The sequence below is a fragment of the Ambystoma mexicanum genome, chromosome 1q (genome assembly GCF_040938575.1).
Source record: "Ambystoma mexicanum isolate Mex_15411 chromosome 1q, UKY_AmexF1_1, whole genome shotgun sequence".
NCBI classification, from domain to species: Eukaryota; Metazoa; Chordata; class Amphibia; order Caudata; family Ambystomatidae; genus Ambystoma; species Ambystoma mexicanum.
The window spans coordinates 1,186,976,378-1,186,993,106 of record NC_090922.1 but is presented as its reverse complement, the minus strand read 5'-3'; the positions used below and the strand labels follow the sequence as shown (position 1 = coordinate 1,186,993,106).

Below are 16,729 nucleotides of genomic sequence, written 5' to 3'. Positions count from 1 at the left end.
CATCTCACCAGATGACGGTGACGACCGATGCCCTGGAAGGGTGGGGAGTGCACACCGGAGAACTTCACGCGAGAGGCCTTTGGCTCCTAGAGGAGAAGCCGCTCCACATCAACATCCTGGAGCTCCGTGCAGTGTTCTGGGCCCTCAGGTCCTTTCTCCCGTCCCTCAAGGGCAAGGTGGTGAGAATCTTCACTGACAACACCACCACAATGTTCTACATCCGGAAGCAGGGAGGAACCAGATCCCCAGCCCTCTCCAAGGAAGCCCAGGATCTGTGGCATTGGACCGTCGCCCAAGGGATGTTTCTGGTGCCCTTTCATCTGGCGGGGATAAAGAACACCATCGCCGACTCACTCAGCAGGGAGCTGCACTCGTGCCACGAGTGGGAACTACGTCAGGATCAAGTGGATCGACTCTTCCGACGATGGGGAAAACCGCAGATTGACCTGTTCGCGACGGCGACAAACTCATAGTGCCAGAGGTTCGCCAGCAGGTTTCCCCAGCCGAGGAGCATGGGCGATGCTTTCTCGCTCCCCTGGGACGGCCTGTTCCTATATGCTTTCCCTCCATTGCCGTTGCTGCTCCGACTAGTCAACCAGCTCAAGAGGTCCCGGTGCAGGATGATCCTCGTCGCACTGGCGTGGCCGAGGCAGATCTGGTTCCCGGACCTTCTGGACTTGTCAGCGTCCCCACCAGTCAAGCTGCCGACGGACGCGGATCTTCTCTCCAGAGAAGGAGGCGCCATACTTCATCACGACCCGGAGTCGCTGAACTTGCAGGCCTGGCTCCTGCAGCACTAGAGTTTGGAGGGTACGACATCCCGGCTGACTGCAGGGAGGTTCTTGCAAAGGCCAGGGCGTCCTCAACTCTCAAGTGCTACGGACATACATGGAAGAGGTTCTCTGTCTGGTGCCATGCACAGAAGATTAACCCTCTGCGGATTACGGCCCCTCAAGTACTGCCGTACCTACTGTCGCTGTCCAAGGCTGGACTGGCTCATGCCTCCAAGATGCATCCTGCTGCGATCTCCCGATACACCAGAACCTCAGGACGAGCGTCCTTGTGGTCCCATCGCCTGGTGAAGGAATTTATGAAGGGACTGTTGCGATCGTTCCCGCCGGTGAAGGCCCCTGCTCTGGCGTGGGAGCTCAACATGGTGCTGACCAGGCTCATGGGGGCGCCATTCGAGCCCCTGCATTCGGCACCGTTGAAGTTCCTGTTGTGGAAGACTGCGTTTCTTGTGGCCATCACCTCCGCACGACGAGTGGGAGAGATCCAGGCCCTATCCTGCAAGCCTCCATACTTGACTTTTCACGACACGAGGGTGGTGCTGAGGACGCATCCCTCATTTATGCCCAAGGTGCCGTCGGACTTCCACCTCAACGAGGCCTTGGTGTTACCTGTTTTCTTCCCGTCACCTTTGTTGCCGGCCGAGAGGACTTTGCACTTGCTGGATGTGGCTAGAGCGCTGAAGTTCTACGTGGACCGCACAAACAGTTTTCGGAGGACATCACATCTATTTGTGAACTTTGGACCTGTGAACCAAGGGAAGGCTCTCTTGAAGGTTTCCATTTCCAGATGGCTCTCCGGCTGCATCATGCACTGTCATCGGTTGGCAAACCGGCCGTGTCCTGGCTGTCCGAGAGCCCACTCGACCAGAGCTATCGCTGCTACCACGGAGTTCTTGTCTGGTGTGCCCCTGCTGGACATCTGCAGGGCTGCTACGGGAGGTCGACGCACACCTTCACGAGATTCTACTGCGTCGACCAGGATTCCAGGGAGGAGTCCAGGGTCGGCTAAGCAGTGCTGCACAACCTGTTCGCTTAAGGTGAGCCTGGTGAGGAGGTAAGAATTGCTTAATGTTGAGCCTTTGCCACCTCCCGTTGGTTGTGCTTGTGTGTACTGCTATGTATTCTTCTCATGAGCATGTGAATCAATGCCAGACCCCATGCTGGCGAAGGAACAAGTTACTTGCCTGTAACTGTTCTCCAGCATGGGTCTGGCATGGATTCACATGCAAACCCTCCCTCCTCCTCCTCTGCGGCTCTTCACTTGGTCATACTGCCACTTTGCATGCTACCAAATCTGAGTATGGCTGCCAGAGGCGGGGCTTGGGGAGAGGGCAGTCATTGGCTGGGGGCAGTATGACCCAGAGACCAGTGATTGGTTACTAAGAAAGACCGATCAGAAACGAAACTGATACTGATTTCCTTACCGAGGATTCCCGGCCTGACGACAGGGAATATTCATGAGCATGTGAATCCATGCCAGACCCATGCTGGAGAACAACAGTTACAGGTAAGTAACTTGTTCCATATGACCTCACTGAAGAGGATCCCCACTTCCAGGAGGAGGAAGAATTCCTAAATACTGAAGATTTACAAGACCCTGTAGGGGACTTTGAGGAAGACCCAGACATTTGTGAACCACAGCCCTGGCAGTCTCCAGTGGCGTCATCAGACCCTGATGTTTTAGATCTGCCCTCTCCTCAGACCATGCTGGTCAGAGAACCTTCGCCTGTGGACGATCAAGGAAAAGCCGCCTGCTAGCCAAGCCATACCCCTCCTCGCCTCAATCAAGGGACGCCTCGTTCCCTCTTTATCTACACCTGCATTAGTTAGAGGTGTCAATCCAAGAATCAAAGCTTTTTAGCCCCTCGCCTTCTGATCCCTTGTATATTAGGGGTCATTCCATACAAGATTCCCTGGTAGTAACCACCACAAGGAAAAGGTTGGGGGTTCCGCGATCTACTAGTGAAGCACCTCCGGACAAAGAGGGGAAGAAGCTCTATGCCTTAGGGAAGAGAATTACATCCTCGACTGCTTTTGCCACGCGTATTGCCAACAATACAACTTTTTTGGGGAGTTACGCCGATGCCCAATGGAGTGTTACGCGAAGGCCTACAAGAAGTCCCTGAGCCTTTGCGAACCCGCTTATTAGCCACTGACAGAAGGTACCCAGGTAAACCAAAGCATCATCAAGAACACCTCAGATGCTGCAGACACGGCTGGCCGTTCCCTAGTCCAGGGCGTACTCCTTAAGCGACATGCTTGGCTCAGACTCAGGTTTCAAGCCAGAAACGCAGGAGTCCCTCATCAACAAACCCCTTGAGGGGACAAACTTGTTTGGTAAGGCGGTTGATGATGCTCTGGAAACAGCTAAGAAGGAAAGCAAAACATTAAAGACCCTGGACCAAATAACAAGACCTCCTAATAAGCGTGGTTATGGCAACAGGCACATTTTTCGTGGCCAACGACAAAATCAACAATACACCTCTGCCAGCAACTGGTCCTCCCCTCAGGGAACCAGTGGACAGTATGCACAAAGAGGACAACGTTGTGGCAAGGGAAGAGGTCAGGGCCCCACTCCTAGAGGCTCCCCGGCTACCACTGCAAAATGAACGGAAAGTTCAGGTTCCCTCCCATGCATCTCCGGTCGGGGGCCAGTTAACATTTCTGCAAGCATGGGAGGGAATTACCAGAGTCAGTTGGGTACTGTCAACAATAGCCCATGGTTACTGTATCAAATTCAGTCGGCCCCCAAGGGGGAAGACATCTATCATCAGAACACCTCGCCATCCTTCAGGAAGTCAAACTGCTGCTGGAAAAAGGAGCCATAGAGGTTGTGCCTCTATCACAGGTAAAAGGGTATTTATTCAGTGTACTTCTTAGTACCCAAAAAGGACCCAACCATGCACCCTGTATTAGATGTGCGCCCAGCGAACACATTTGTGAAACTGTAAATTTCGTATGGTGACTTTACAGGAAGTAATCTCCCCCCCCCCCCCCCCCCCCCTGCTCACACGGGGAATTACATGGCAACACTGGACATGAAAGATGCATACTTTCATATTTCAATGTTGCCGGCGCACATGAAATACCTCAGGTTCATGATAGAAGACAAAAACTATCAGTTCAAAGTGTTACCTTTTGGCACAGCTTCAGCGCCAAAGGTATTCACGAAGGTACTGGCAGTGGCAGAGGCACACCTGCGCAGGTTGTCCATTCCAGTCTTTCCTTACCTCGACGACTGGCTCATAACGGGGGATTCTTATGAAACATGCTTCTCAAATACTCAAAAGACTAGACCTCTTGTTCCACCTGGGCTTCTCCATCAATGAAAAGAAGTCCAGTCTAGACCCCAGCCAAGTCCAGCAATTCCTAGGGGCTCATCTTCCAAACATGCTGTTTCAGATCCCTCAATATGTAGCCGGTCGAGAGGTGACGGTACGCAAAGCCATGTGGTTGCTAGGAATGATGGCGTCATGTATTTACTTGGTTCCTCACGCATGCCTGGGCATGCGCCTTATGCAAGAGTGGCTCAACAGCCAGTGGTGTCAGGCCAGCGGACAATGGGACGATCCTAGTGGTTGTCTCGCAAGCCTTGGTTCTCTCACTGCAGTGGTGGTCGAGGGAAAACCTTGTGTTGGGGAAATCCTTCATCACCCCCGCAGTGGACGCCACTATAACCAGACGCATCCCTCACAGGATGGGGGGCTCACCTATCCCATCACACTGCACACTGAGTTTGGACTCCCAAGTGTGGGGTCCAAACACATAAACCTGCTGTAATTGTTGGCGGTCTTCAAAGCACTGAAGGCTTTCCAGACACACCTACAAGGAAAGACAGTGCTGATCCTCACGGACAGCACCACGGCAAGGGGGCACTCACTCTCCAGGACTGTCCAAGCTGTCCCAGAACATCTGGAGGTGGGCTCTTAAACACATGTTCCTGTTATCACAACTTGTACCGGGGAACTCCATCTTTTGGCAGACGGACTCAGCAGAGACTTCCCTCTACCCGCAGAGTACGAATGGCCACTACATGAAGACATCATCTCCAACGTTTTCGCAGAATGGAGCTTCCCAGAGATTGACCTGTTCGCAACTCTGAAGAACACCCAATGCCAAGATTACGCCTCCAGGAACCCCAGAACCGCTCCAAGGGGAACGGTCTCTAGATAACCTGGTCAGGGAAATTTGTCTTCGCTTTTCACCCCCCTGACTCAACTTTTCTACAAGATAGTGCTCAAGATGCACCAGGAACCAGTTACCATAATACTGGTGGCCCCGCCAACCCTGGTTCGCTCATCTGATGGAGAGGTCACTGTCTCCTTGTGATGATGTGCTGGGCTGTTCGTGCTTCTACAAATGTTCTGTACAGTGGGGAAGCCCTATTAAAGCATGGATATAGATGCAGGAAGTGATACCTGTATGGACTTTCCTCTGAGATCTGTATTTTTGGTATCCTAGGAAACCAGGGCTGACGAGGAGGTTGAGCCCAACGGTTCCAGCTGGGTGTATTGAGAACAGCTGTTTAAGAATAAGTTTTGCTGGATGAAGCATACGCTGTTGCGTAGACTTCATTTGTTTTTTTTTTTTTTTTGTTTCGTTTGCCAGAACGAGGAGACGATGGAACTCTACAAGTTGAAATAGAAAAGTTGCGCTCCGGAAGGGAGAGGGAAATAGCGACCGTTGTCGCTCGTGTGCAGCAGGAGGAGAGAAGCGCCGTGACGCTTCGCCACAGGGGAACGGAGCGGTCTGGAGATGGGGATCAAAGGCGGTTGCCTGAAGCGAAGGGGGAGGAAGATCAAGCTTGAGGTTAGCCGCAGAGCCGAAACAAGGGGCGGAGCCGAATCGCTGACCGCCGTCGGCAGTAAGAAGGTGACGAGACACTCGCAGCCCAAAAACTACCCGGTAAAAGCGAACTGTGTGAAAGAAAGAGGAAGGGCATTTTTATGAACTGCGTGAACGCAGGCAGTGAGCATGAAGACTGGATGAAATAAATCAGTGTGTCGATGACCGAATCCCTGTGTGACGGTGAAAACGATCAATCAATGATGAATGCAGAATCCAAGCCTTAACAGAGAGAGAGAGAGACCCTGCAAAGAAGGTGATTGCCTTAAAACGTCTCCACCTCGCCGGGACAGCCGACGGCGAGGATTCATAACAAGAGAGCCTTTCACAATCATACAGTGATAACAAGAGTACTGTGTGAATTGAACTCGAGCTGATGCGACATAAGGAGTAAACGAGCTCCCTGCTCAAGAACATAAAGCCAGGGAGAGAAGGAAACAGTGGCTGAAAACAGAGGAGACTAAAGACTGATACAAGAAGAATTAAGGAGAACATAGAAGAGGGGGAGAAATAGAGACAGTAAAGGGGAAGAGATGAAACTGAACTAACATTCTTCTTAAAAGAACTTACCTGTTTGGCATTACTTCACTGACACAATCTCCTCTTTGAAAAGTGGAATGATTGAAGAAAACGTATCCTTTTTTCTGGTTTACCTAAAAAGAGAGGAATGAAGGTTGATCAATAAAAGAATTTGGCTCTTTTAGTCCAAACTACTTGCTGCCTGAGACCTCATTTTTATAGAACAGGTAGTTGAAGTATCACACTCCTCCAGTGAAACTACCCTGCCCGTACAACATTTTGTCACAGGACAGGGGCCAAACGCTGCATCCATGACCACAGACCCTGAACTTGGCAGCCTGGCTCCTGAGGTCATAGAATTTGGACATTTGCAGCTCCTTCAGAGATGCATGAACATTCTCAGAGAGGCAAGGAAACCGAACACTCGTTACTGCTACTCTAGTAAGTGGAAACGGTTCGCCATCTGGTGTAACTCAGAGCATCAACCCCGTTGACTGCTCTCCCACACATATTGTTCTATACCTGACTCACTTGCTGGACTCTGGGTTAGTCTTTAATTCTATTAAAATTCACCTTGCTGCATCTTCCGCCTACACTACGTCTCAACATAATGTGTCGTGGTGGAAAGTTCCAGTTATTAAAGCCTTCGTGGAGGGAGCGTAAATAATTCACCCTCCTATATCAAAGCCTGCTCCCGGATGGGACCTGAACCTTGTTTTAACCAGGCTAATGGGCTCCCACTTCGAGCCCATGCATAAAGCGACCCTTCAGGATCTCACTCTTAAGACTGCTTTCTTGATGGCTATCACCTCCATTATCTTAGATCCCTTTGTAACCGTTCACAAAGATAAGGTGGTTCTACGCGCACACCTTAGGTTTGCACCGAAATTCATTTCAAAATTTCATGTCAACAGTCTATAGAACTACCAACGTTCTTTCAAAACCCATCAAACTTGGGAGAAAAGAGCCTGCACACACTGGATGTGCTCGGGCGGTCATGTTTTATATGGAAAGAAATCGACCACTAAGAAAGGCTAATCAGTTCTTCGTTCTCAGTGGCAGCAGGAAGAGAAGGAGATGCAGTTTCCAAATCCACTATTTCTAGATGGATTGTCCAGTGCATCACTGTTACTCTTGCTAAGAGAGAACTGCCCTTCAAGCCTAGAGCACATTCTACTCGAGGCACTTGGGCATCGATAGCATTCATTGCAAATGTTCCTCTTGAGGCCATTTGCAAAGCCGCAACCTGGAGTTCTGTACACACCTTTACAAAACACCATTGTCTAGATGCCCATTCTAGATCTGATTCCCAGGTGGGACAAGCAGTACTAAAACATCTTTTCTCTACTGTTCCTTCTCACAACCCACCTCCAACTCCTGGTACTGATCGCTAGTCTATCCACAGCATGTGATTCTAAGCAGATCAACAAGCATCAGAAGACATGCATTACTTACCGTAAAAGCATTTCTGATGGTTGTATCTACTTAGATTCACATGCGCCCACCCTTCCTCTCCGCTCGGATGGATGGAACATAGACTTCTTTTTACTTTCTCTCTTTTCTGTACTCACTCACGTTAGTCATAAGGCTCCCTCATGGCAGAAAAATGCAAACAGAGGGACCTCGACGCCCGAGGGATTTTGGGTACACTACACGTCACTATAGGGATAGTATTACAGACACGCCTATGTCGCCGTCCCCTTTTCGACTTTCGAAAAACATGATGCAATACTCTGCAGTGACCACTGGATGTCGGACTATGCAAAGCATGCGAATCTAAGCAGATCCAATCATCAGAAATGCTTTTACGGTTAGTAATGCATGTCATATTGTCCAGTGTCCTAGCTATTGAAGTAACCTCAGGGTGTAGGAACATCTGTGTTCCATCCCAAAAGGGTATCTACTTACTTTATTGAACTGAAGGAGTGTATTTTTAAGTGTATATTTGTTGGTGCCAATTGCTCCCTTCTAAAGAAGGCTTATTTTAAAACTGTTAAATTAATAAATAATTATTTGATTACTTGTCACAGTGAATTTCTGTTGCAACCCTACAGCTCACATTGACCCCTCTTGAGATAAGCCTGGCTGCACGGTTAGTCTACCAACTTGTGTAGTACAACCCTATACCAAAGGTTGGGTGCCCTATTGCCAAGAGGGCAAGGCTGGTGTCTCCCACAGTTGCCACATACAATCATGCCTAACAGTTAACTAGTCAAAGCAACCAGTTTTGGGGTTGACGCAGGTCAGGAAGATTAATGATTGATAAGAAAATCTTACCGAACACTCGTGCAACACCGTCCCAGTCCTCCAGATTTCTAATGCGTGTGCCCATGGGTCAGCGCCAACCACACCACGATGCATTCAGCAGCTAGATTAGTGACGGGCAGAATTCAGATGGCCCTTCCCACCCCCAAGAGAGCAGCGTTAGCCCGTGGCCATGTTGCTCAGGCGATCTAGTGTTTCCCCTGCTTTGATATAATTTTTATCGTCTGCTGGAATCTCCAGTCCCAGCACCCTCTCACACCACCGCTTCGCCTTCTCTCCTGCCCCTCGCATGGCTGCCCTCCTTTTCTTTTAAATCGGAGAGATCACTTTCCCTTCCCCCTGTGCAGTAATGGGAAAACAGGATTTGCTGCGGGAACATGGGAGGGGGAGGGGTGGGAGGGGTTTTATACTGATTCGGGATTCTGAAGTGTAAAAATGTGAGGACACACCCCATGAACCATTCCAGGTTCAGAAATCTGCCCCTGTCCCCCCCTCTCCCCCCCTCCCCCCGGCTGCCTACCCGGTCCAAGAACCACTGCACATAAGTGATCGTTTAGCTTGTACAAAAGTAGTTCAATGTCCGGGAGTATCAACCACCCTCTTTACCCCTTTCCTGGCATGATTGCATGAGCGCCTCCCAGCTCACCCTTGGTCTGGGAGGGTAGCTCGGGGGCAACGCGGTTGCCTAGGAAGCCAGAAGATGTGGATTAACACAGGTTCGATTTCCCCCAGTCCTCTTAGAAACTTCTGGGTATTAAGCACGTTCTAAATAACCAATTACAATTACTTACCCCAACACAGAAAGCCTAGCAAAATGCTGTGCAGGCTCTAAAAAAAAATTTGCTTAGAGGATAAATGTGAGGTTCTGAAAAATGTATGTAGTACCACCATCTTAATGACAGCAACCCCACCCTTTGGAGAAAGTGTACCGCCCTCCCATAGTTCTGGATCCCGTGATATCTCAACACTGAAGTACCTCACATAAACCAGCTCCCATCGAAACCCATAATCGCCAAATGGCACTACTCGGGCCGTTAAAGGGGAAATTACTGATTTGTCGTAATCTTTAACCGAGAAAGTTCCCCAAACTGAACTATCTGCTGCATAATGCGGTTGAGATTTGTTTCTGGGTTTCTAAGGCTGTTCTCCGCTTAAAGGGAGATAACCCTGTGTGAATAAAACTGAATGCCCTTCTCAAGGTGTTCTCTTAACACGGCAGCCAGTGGCTCTATAGCCAACGCAAACAGGATCGGTGAGAGGGGCAGCCCTGATGCGTCCAACTTGTCCGTAATGGAGCGGACCATTCCCCATTAATGGCTATTCGAACGGTGGTTGTATTATATAGTCAGGCCACATAATCCAAGGACCTACACCCATCTGCTGGAGGTGTAGGTGCTGTGATATGAACGCCCATACCAACCAAGTCGAACGCCTTCTCGGCATCTAGGAGGAGCGCAATGCTGCTAACTCCTGACCTATCCCTTCAAGAAAGGCAAAGCATCTGTGCAACCCATAAGTAGTGTTCTTCCCTGGTATAAACCCAGACTGATCTGCCAACACTAAACTGTGCATAAAGGGAAGGAAGCGGTTTTACTAGATTTTAGGCCTGTATGAGTAGCAAAGCTCTGTTGGTTTCCCTCCTTGTGCATGGTCGAGATTGTGGCTTCTATCAAGTTAGGAGGAAGGGCACCCCACTGCACTGCCTGCTGATTAACCCAGAGTAGACGCAGGCCACTATTTGACTATAGGCCTTATAAAATTCGCCTGTGAGGCCGTCTGGCCAGGGAGATTGACACCAGCAAACATTTGATCTGATTTCCTCCAACATCTGTTCCTTATCCAGGTGTTCCCATTTTTCGGTTGACAGCCAGTAGAACTCTGTCCCTCCCTGGCACTGTTTAATATTGTCCCCAGAGTGCATGCTCCTTGAGGAGTATAGGGTGCTATTATGTTGTCATAACACCTCCCCAGTGTCAGAGGTTTGGACCACATGATCCCAGGGAGTTTATCACATGTTCAACCTGTCTGCTTCCGCTCCACCGCCAAAAGCTGGTCTTGCGTCTTCCGGCCCCCCTGTACTGTCGAACTAGGGCCGATCTATGCATATATTGTACCTCCTGCAGGGCGTTGTCTGGAACACATCAATCGCTTTCTCGATCACCACCAGTACCACGCAGTCTCCCTTCTCCGGATAGTACCCCTTCCACTTGATTTCACTGGCCTTAATTTAGGCCCGTATCCCTCTCAGTATTCCTGTCTTTCCCCAGACACAGCACTTAAAGGCTTCCCACTAAACCCAAGGGGACTCCACCGCTCCGCTATAAGTGGCAAAATAGGCTTGTATCTCGGCCCACAGTAAGTCATGAAAAACGGTCTTTTTTTAGCGCTTAAGACTTAAATCGCCAGTTTACCACTTTCACAGACAACCTGGGGACCAGACACCATCACTAGCGAGTGATTAGAGAGAGTCCTTGGTAAAATCTCACTGGACTCCAGCTGCCCTCCATCTGCCTGATTGCTAATATGAAGTCAACCTGGGAAGCAGAGTGGTGCACCCACGATTTAAAAAAAAAAAATATATATATATATATATATTCCCGTAGAGTGGGATGTTGTGCCTGCCATACATCGGTCAGACCATATTTTTTTTTAAGTTTTATTTTATTATTTTCAGATACAAACTGGGATCCCATAGCCGTCCCCCCAACTCCCTCCTCCCACCCCAGATTTTCTAATTCTCTGTTGTTCCTGGGAATGTCTATGATCTGAATGTCCGATATTCTTATATTATGAGGACACCTTTGTTCCATGTAGTCTGATTGCAAATAGTCCAGAATCTCTCGCCATTCCTTTGTAAAGGTCTCTTTTGATCCTTGTATTGTGTGTGAGCTTTTCCATGGTCGGTTGTGCCCATACTTTTTGGAGCCATGTATAAATCAGTGGGGGTTCTTGTTTTTTCCAGTTTTGGGCTATTGTCGCCCATGCTGCTATGAGTAGTCCCATGAAACTTCTCCATTGTGGTTTCCTAAATTTCTTAGCTGCCTGATCTTTTATTCCGCATAACCAAACTCTTTCCCCTAATTGTTCCGCATCAGGGAATATCTTAATGATTTCCGTCTTTATTTCTGACCTGAAGACTTTGATTCCCCCTACAGTCCCACCAGATGTTTCCACGTGCCCACCTCTGTGCAGCCTCTCCAGCACGTGTTAGGTGTTTGGGGGTGCATGGCATGCAGCCTTTCCGGTGTATAGTGCCATTGGGTTACTATTTTTAGCCACATTTCCCTTTTTTGGACTGATCGGGTCATTTTTGGAATGGTAATCCACAGATCTCTCCACTGTTTGTGGACATCCTCCCCCAGTGTCTTCGCCCACTTGACCATGTATGCCCATTTGACTTCCTCCTCCTGGGAGTTGATGAAGGTGTAGAGCGAGGAGACCAGTTTTCTTGATCCAGAGTTGGTTATTAGGAATTTCTCAAATGGCTTGAGTTCTCTTGTGGCTGCTGTTTTGACATCTGGAGTTGCCAGCCAATGCCTAAGCTGTTCATATTTGTATCTGTCTGCTTCTGTTAATTTTAGTATTGTTTTGCATTCTTTGAATGTTCTTATTTCTTCTTTTTTGGTACATTTCGGCTATTTTAGTGTATCCCGCTGCCTCCCACTTCTCGTAGGCTCCTTGCTCCATTCCCGGTGGGAATTGGGGGTTCCGGCAAATGGGTGTGAAGGGCCCCTCCACTGTGGTCATGATGCCCCTCCGTGTTTGTTCATCCCATGCCTCTAGGGTGGTTTTCATGATCTCACTTATACGGATGTTGGGGTGCCTATGTTTTGCTTTCCATAGGGTTTCGTCCAAGGGGATCTGGCTACCGCCCGGTCTTGTCACCCATATTGTTTGTTGGTTGTCTCCTAGCCATTCTCTCAGAACCCAAAGTTGTGCTGCCTGGTAGTATTTGCGGAAGTCTGGCAGGGACATTTCCCCCCTCCCTGGTTGGTGCTGTAGTCAGACCATATTTTGTGCAGATGTCTAGCACCCCCTGGACTGACGACAAACCCCACCGGTGAATCGTTCTAGACTGTCATCCAATGTTGTGTTCAAATCCCTCCTGTGGCCCCCCACCCCCTTTACTATAGACGGGGGTGGACTGGGAACCAAGCGGTCCTGGAAATAATTTTTAAAGGGGCCCCAAAATGCACATTTTCAGCAAGCCCAACACTCTTCTGTGGCATTTCCAAATGTTCCCATTAGGAAGAGGCCCATGGTGCAGAAGCCTACCAGGAAATCTAGAGTTCCCTACAGGCCAGTAGGTTTCTTCCTGGCATTCTGAACTTAACCAGGAACATCAATGCGTATCTGGTGTGGTCTTGGAGCCTGCATTTCACGCCCTCAAAGGTTCTCTGAGCTGCCTGTACTGAGGCTGGAAAGTCTGGGAAAATCTGTATGCAGTCTCCATTGAAGGTGAGGTCCCCTTCTCCCTACACTGCCCTGGTCTCTCTAGTTGAGAAGTTTAGCGATTATGGGATGGGGCCGGGCCCCTGGAACCAGGGCGCAATGCTGTGTGTGCGCTCTCCGATTGACATTGGCAAGAGCTCGTCCCTCCCAAAGCGTCTCAGTTTCTCTGCAAAGTCCTCCATGCGGCCAATCCCCTGTTGCTCTGGGACTTGGTGTTTAACTTCCCTATGTCTTTCTTGAAGCGCAGGAGGCTCGCTCTCGTATCCAGGTCAACGCCCTTTATTGCTCCTGCCACACTTCTGGCACCCCCAGGAGGGATTGCATGCTCCTTCAGTGGCTTAGACTTCTTCCCAGCCTGCTGCCAATCAAAGGCCAGGGTGCACAGATTTTTGTCCCCCTTAACCATCCTTGCTCGCTGATTCACCCTCCAGGCCACTCATTACTCAACAAGATGTTACCTACGGCACCTGCTGCTGCGCACCCTCCAGGTGTACCAAGGGTTTACAGAATATTCACCGCCAGCACACCTCGACCCTCTTCAAGTTGTGCCCCCTCTGGCACGAGCACCCCCTTCCTCCTGGTCTAGTAAGTGAGCTCCGGTTGATTGCCCCCTCTTCCTCCTGAAGCCTCCACTTTCCACAAGGCCTTGATGGGCACGGGCCCTGGTGTGCCCTGCTGCGATCAGTTACTCCCTTCACCCCACAGCACAGGCTTCCACCTGAATGGGAGTGATCCCCAGGCTCCTTGGGCTCCTCATGTTGCTGTGCGTGCCCCTAGTTCCCTACAGCAGCCTGCTGTGTCTCGGCACTCTCCCGAGGCCGCTCCTTGCACCACCCCCTCACCTAGCCTCTGGGTAGGTAGGCATTGCTGCAATCTACGCCTTCCAGGGGATCAAGTGCCTCCAGGGGGGTCCACTCACCACGCAGAGATGTTCTCCACCTCTTACGCTGGTGTCACTGCTGCAGCGGCTGGGATGTTACCCATGCTTATCACTAGATAGTACCTCCCTGCCAACCTTCATTCCTCCTAAAGTTAAGCCTGACTGCTCTGCTACCATTGGAGAGGCTGGCCTTGCCTTCTGGGTGACACACTGCTTCACCATTAGGTTGAATGATTACACAGCCATCACCAGAGGATTGTGCAAAAATCTCCCCAACAGAAGCCAATCTCATATTTGGATAAGATTGGTTCCTTTCAAACAGGGAAGCAGAGTTTAACTTTGTAGTTCCTTGTAAAATAGTAATAAAAGAGCACCACAGGGGCCTATGGAGTTCTCAGCCAAAATGTAAGCACCTTCATTAGGCATGCCTTGTAAGTGTGTTGGACGATGTGCCATGGTTGCGAGCTGCCACCACCATTTGGGCAGACTGAGCTAGCTAGAAACATAGCAGTTTAACTTTAGGCATCCCTACAGGTGAGGCTTAAGTTGATCTGGGAGGTTTGGGTTACATTTGATAGAGCTGTACCCTTAATGAGCCACGTGAGGAGTACTTCTATAGTAAAAGGTGAGTTAACCTTTTTCAGGACGAGGAAAAAGATCAGGGGCCTCAAGTCGCTGCTGTTCAGACATTTAGCACTGACAGTAGGGCCTCATCCTTTGAACACTGAAAAGACTTGTATAGTTTACTAAACTGCAGAATGTACTTCTGTCTCAGGCATTTCATGACATCCTTGTGTGGACATTCCCTTATTGATTATCTGTCATATTGTTTATATTGAACTGCCCTGCTCACCTCTTTGTGGTTACCCTTGACTTGCAAGTCCTTGCTTCTGTTAAGTGAACCTGGGGAAATCTTGATGGGATCCCCTTTTCTTATCTGCGGTTTAGTTAAGCTAATGACAAGAGCGTGGGCAGAGAAACTAATATATATTTTTTTCGTTTATAATTTTAGGTTGAACCATGTAACTGCTGGACTTGTATCACCAAGTGTGAAATCTGATGCTTCTAATAAGGAGATAGAAGAAGCAATGAAAAGAGTACGGGAAGCGCAGTCCTTGATATCAGCTGCTATAGAACCAGGTAAATGTGCTTTACTTTAAAAAAGAAAATCTTAAGGAAATATTGAATAGGTAAATGTCCATTTGAAAGTGGAATTGTAATTGGTAAACCTACTTCCAGTATTCTTTAAATTCACAGTATTAGGGTAGGAAGTGATTTTTCTCACTTTTAGGAAGGTTACTGTGTAGTGCTGAATTTTTGTCCTTTCCTTCCGGCATCGAGAAATTCATGGATGAGGTGGAAAAGACAAGACCGCGACGTCGCACAAAGCCAAGTTTCGACGGACCCTTTTGCCCTTGGAAGGCCCACTGGGCCTTGGCCCTTACAATAGGGAGAGTGGAGGGTGGTCATTGTACAATGCATTTTTCCTCCCCTTCCCTTTATCGCCTGGCTGCCTTTCCCAGACATGGATGAAACACCCTTCAAATTCTGCCCCACATGTAATTAAAATAATTCTGTGGATTGACAAACACAGATTGTGCAACCTGTGTTTGAACCGTGACCACGACGAAGGGCACTGTCAAGCTTGCAAGCTCTTTAAACCGAAGACCCTTAAAGATCGCAGAACTAAGCGCTGGACCCATCACACCATGCAGGTCGGGGCTGCCATGGACGTGGAGAGAGCTTCCAGTGACTGCAGCGTCGCCGTCTTTTCGGGCGATGGGGAACAGGCAAGTTCCCAAGTGCAAGCCCCGGACCCTAGAAAACAGGCCGGCAGCTCTGTCAAGGGGACGGCACCCGGCAGCAAGAGCACTTCCACTTCCCACGCCACTAAGTACACACCCTGCAGCGATACGTCTGCAATGCCAACCATAAGTGCAGATACGGCGTCTAGGGGAAGATCTGTAGATTCCTTGTCCTCTGGGCACTCGAGGTACTGATCGCCTCATGACAGGCCCCTTAAACCTAAAGACTCCACCCATAAAACTAAATCGACCGAACGCTGTACGTCGGCAGACGAGACGGCGGTCCTTTCCAATTCCGAAACTCGACACATCTCGTCGAAATCTGCTGTAAAGTCTAAAAACACAGGGTTGTCCCACCTGGTTAAAAAAATGTCCCAGAAGGCCCGTTAAAGGCTACTTCTTCCAAGAAATCTTCCTCCCAAGAGTTCTAATCACAAAGACAAGTGGGACAAGTCTACCCCTTCCAAGGAAACTTTACCTGTCCCACAAGAAGAGGGTTCTTTGGCTGAGACCTTACAGAATAAGGGCCTACTCAATCCTACATCTCTAGCACAAGTCCCTGCCATACCTTACCCTGGGGACATAGATGGGGTGATGTCGAGACATATTTTGCAATTTCTATTGAAAAACCCTCAGGCTGTCAAATTACACCTCCTACTGCTCAGGCTTCCAACTCAAAGCCTCTGTCTTCCGCTTCTCGACCACTTTCTTCATCCCAGCCACCCGCAAAAAGGTCTTGCACTACTGCTGACCTTTGACATTCATACAGACATGGAAGGGGATAATAAGGACTATCAACACGCTGATCAATACTATGATGGTGATGATGAAAGGAAGAGGCAGAGGTGTAGACTGTGTCTTCACCAATTGAACAGGATTCCCCAGTCCCTGATTCTCCGCTACATAATCAACCCCTATTCAGCGACATATTAATCTAAGCAGCTGAGCGCTTCGGTATTCAAACACAGGAGACTCGGCAAGACAAAGATTTTGTCGAAGATATCCTGGGAGACAAAGCCACCACCCAGTTCATCCCCATCTTAGTCTATCCAGCGAAGAAGCCAACCTTCACTGGAAACACCCAATCAAACACGGGCAGTTAACCCGCGGGTAGAAAACATTTCCGCCTGGCGCCATCTGACCCTTTTATATATCAGGGGACAGCTTAAGCC

At 49.3% G+C, this 16,729-nt stretch overlaps 1 protein-coding gene across 6 annotated transcripts in view; it reads left to right on the top strand.

Moving 5' to 3' along the window:
- Positions 1-16,729, top strand: part of SRSF11 (serine and arginine rich splicing factor 11) — a 285,307-nt gene that overhangs the window by 151,523 nt on the left and 117,055 nt on the right. For all 6 annotated transcript variants that reach the window (XM_069641924.1, XM_069641922.1, XM_069641919.1 and 3 more), the window contains exon 6: positions 14,765-14,892. In XM_069641924.1, coding sequence (XP_069498025.1) covers positions 14,765-14,892 — 128 coding nt within the window. The remainder of the gene's footprint in view (positions 1-14,764; positions 14,893-16,729) is intronic.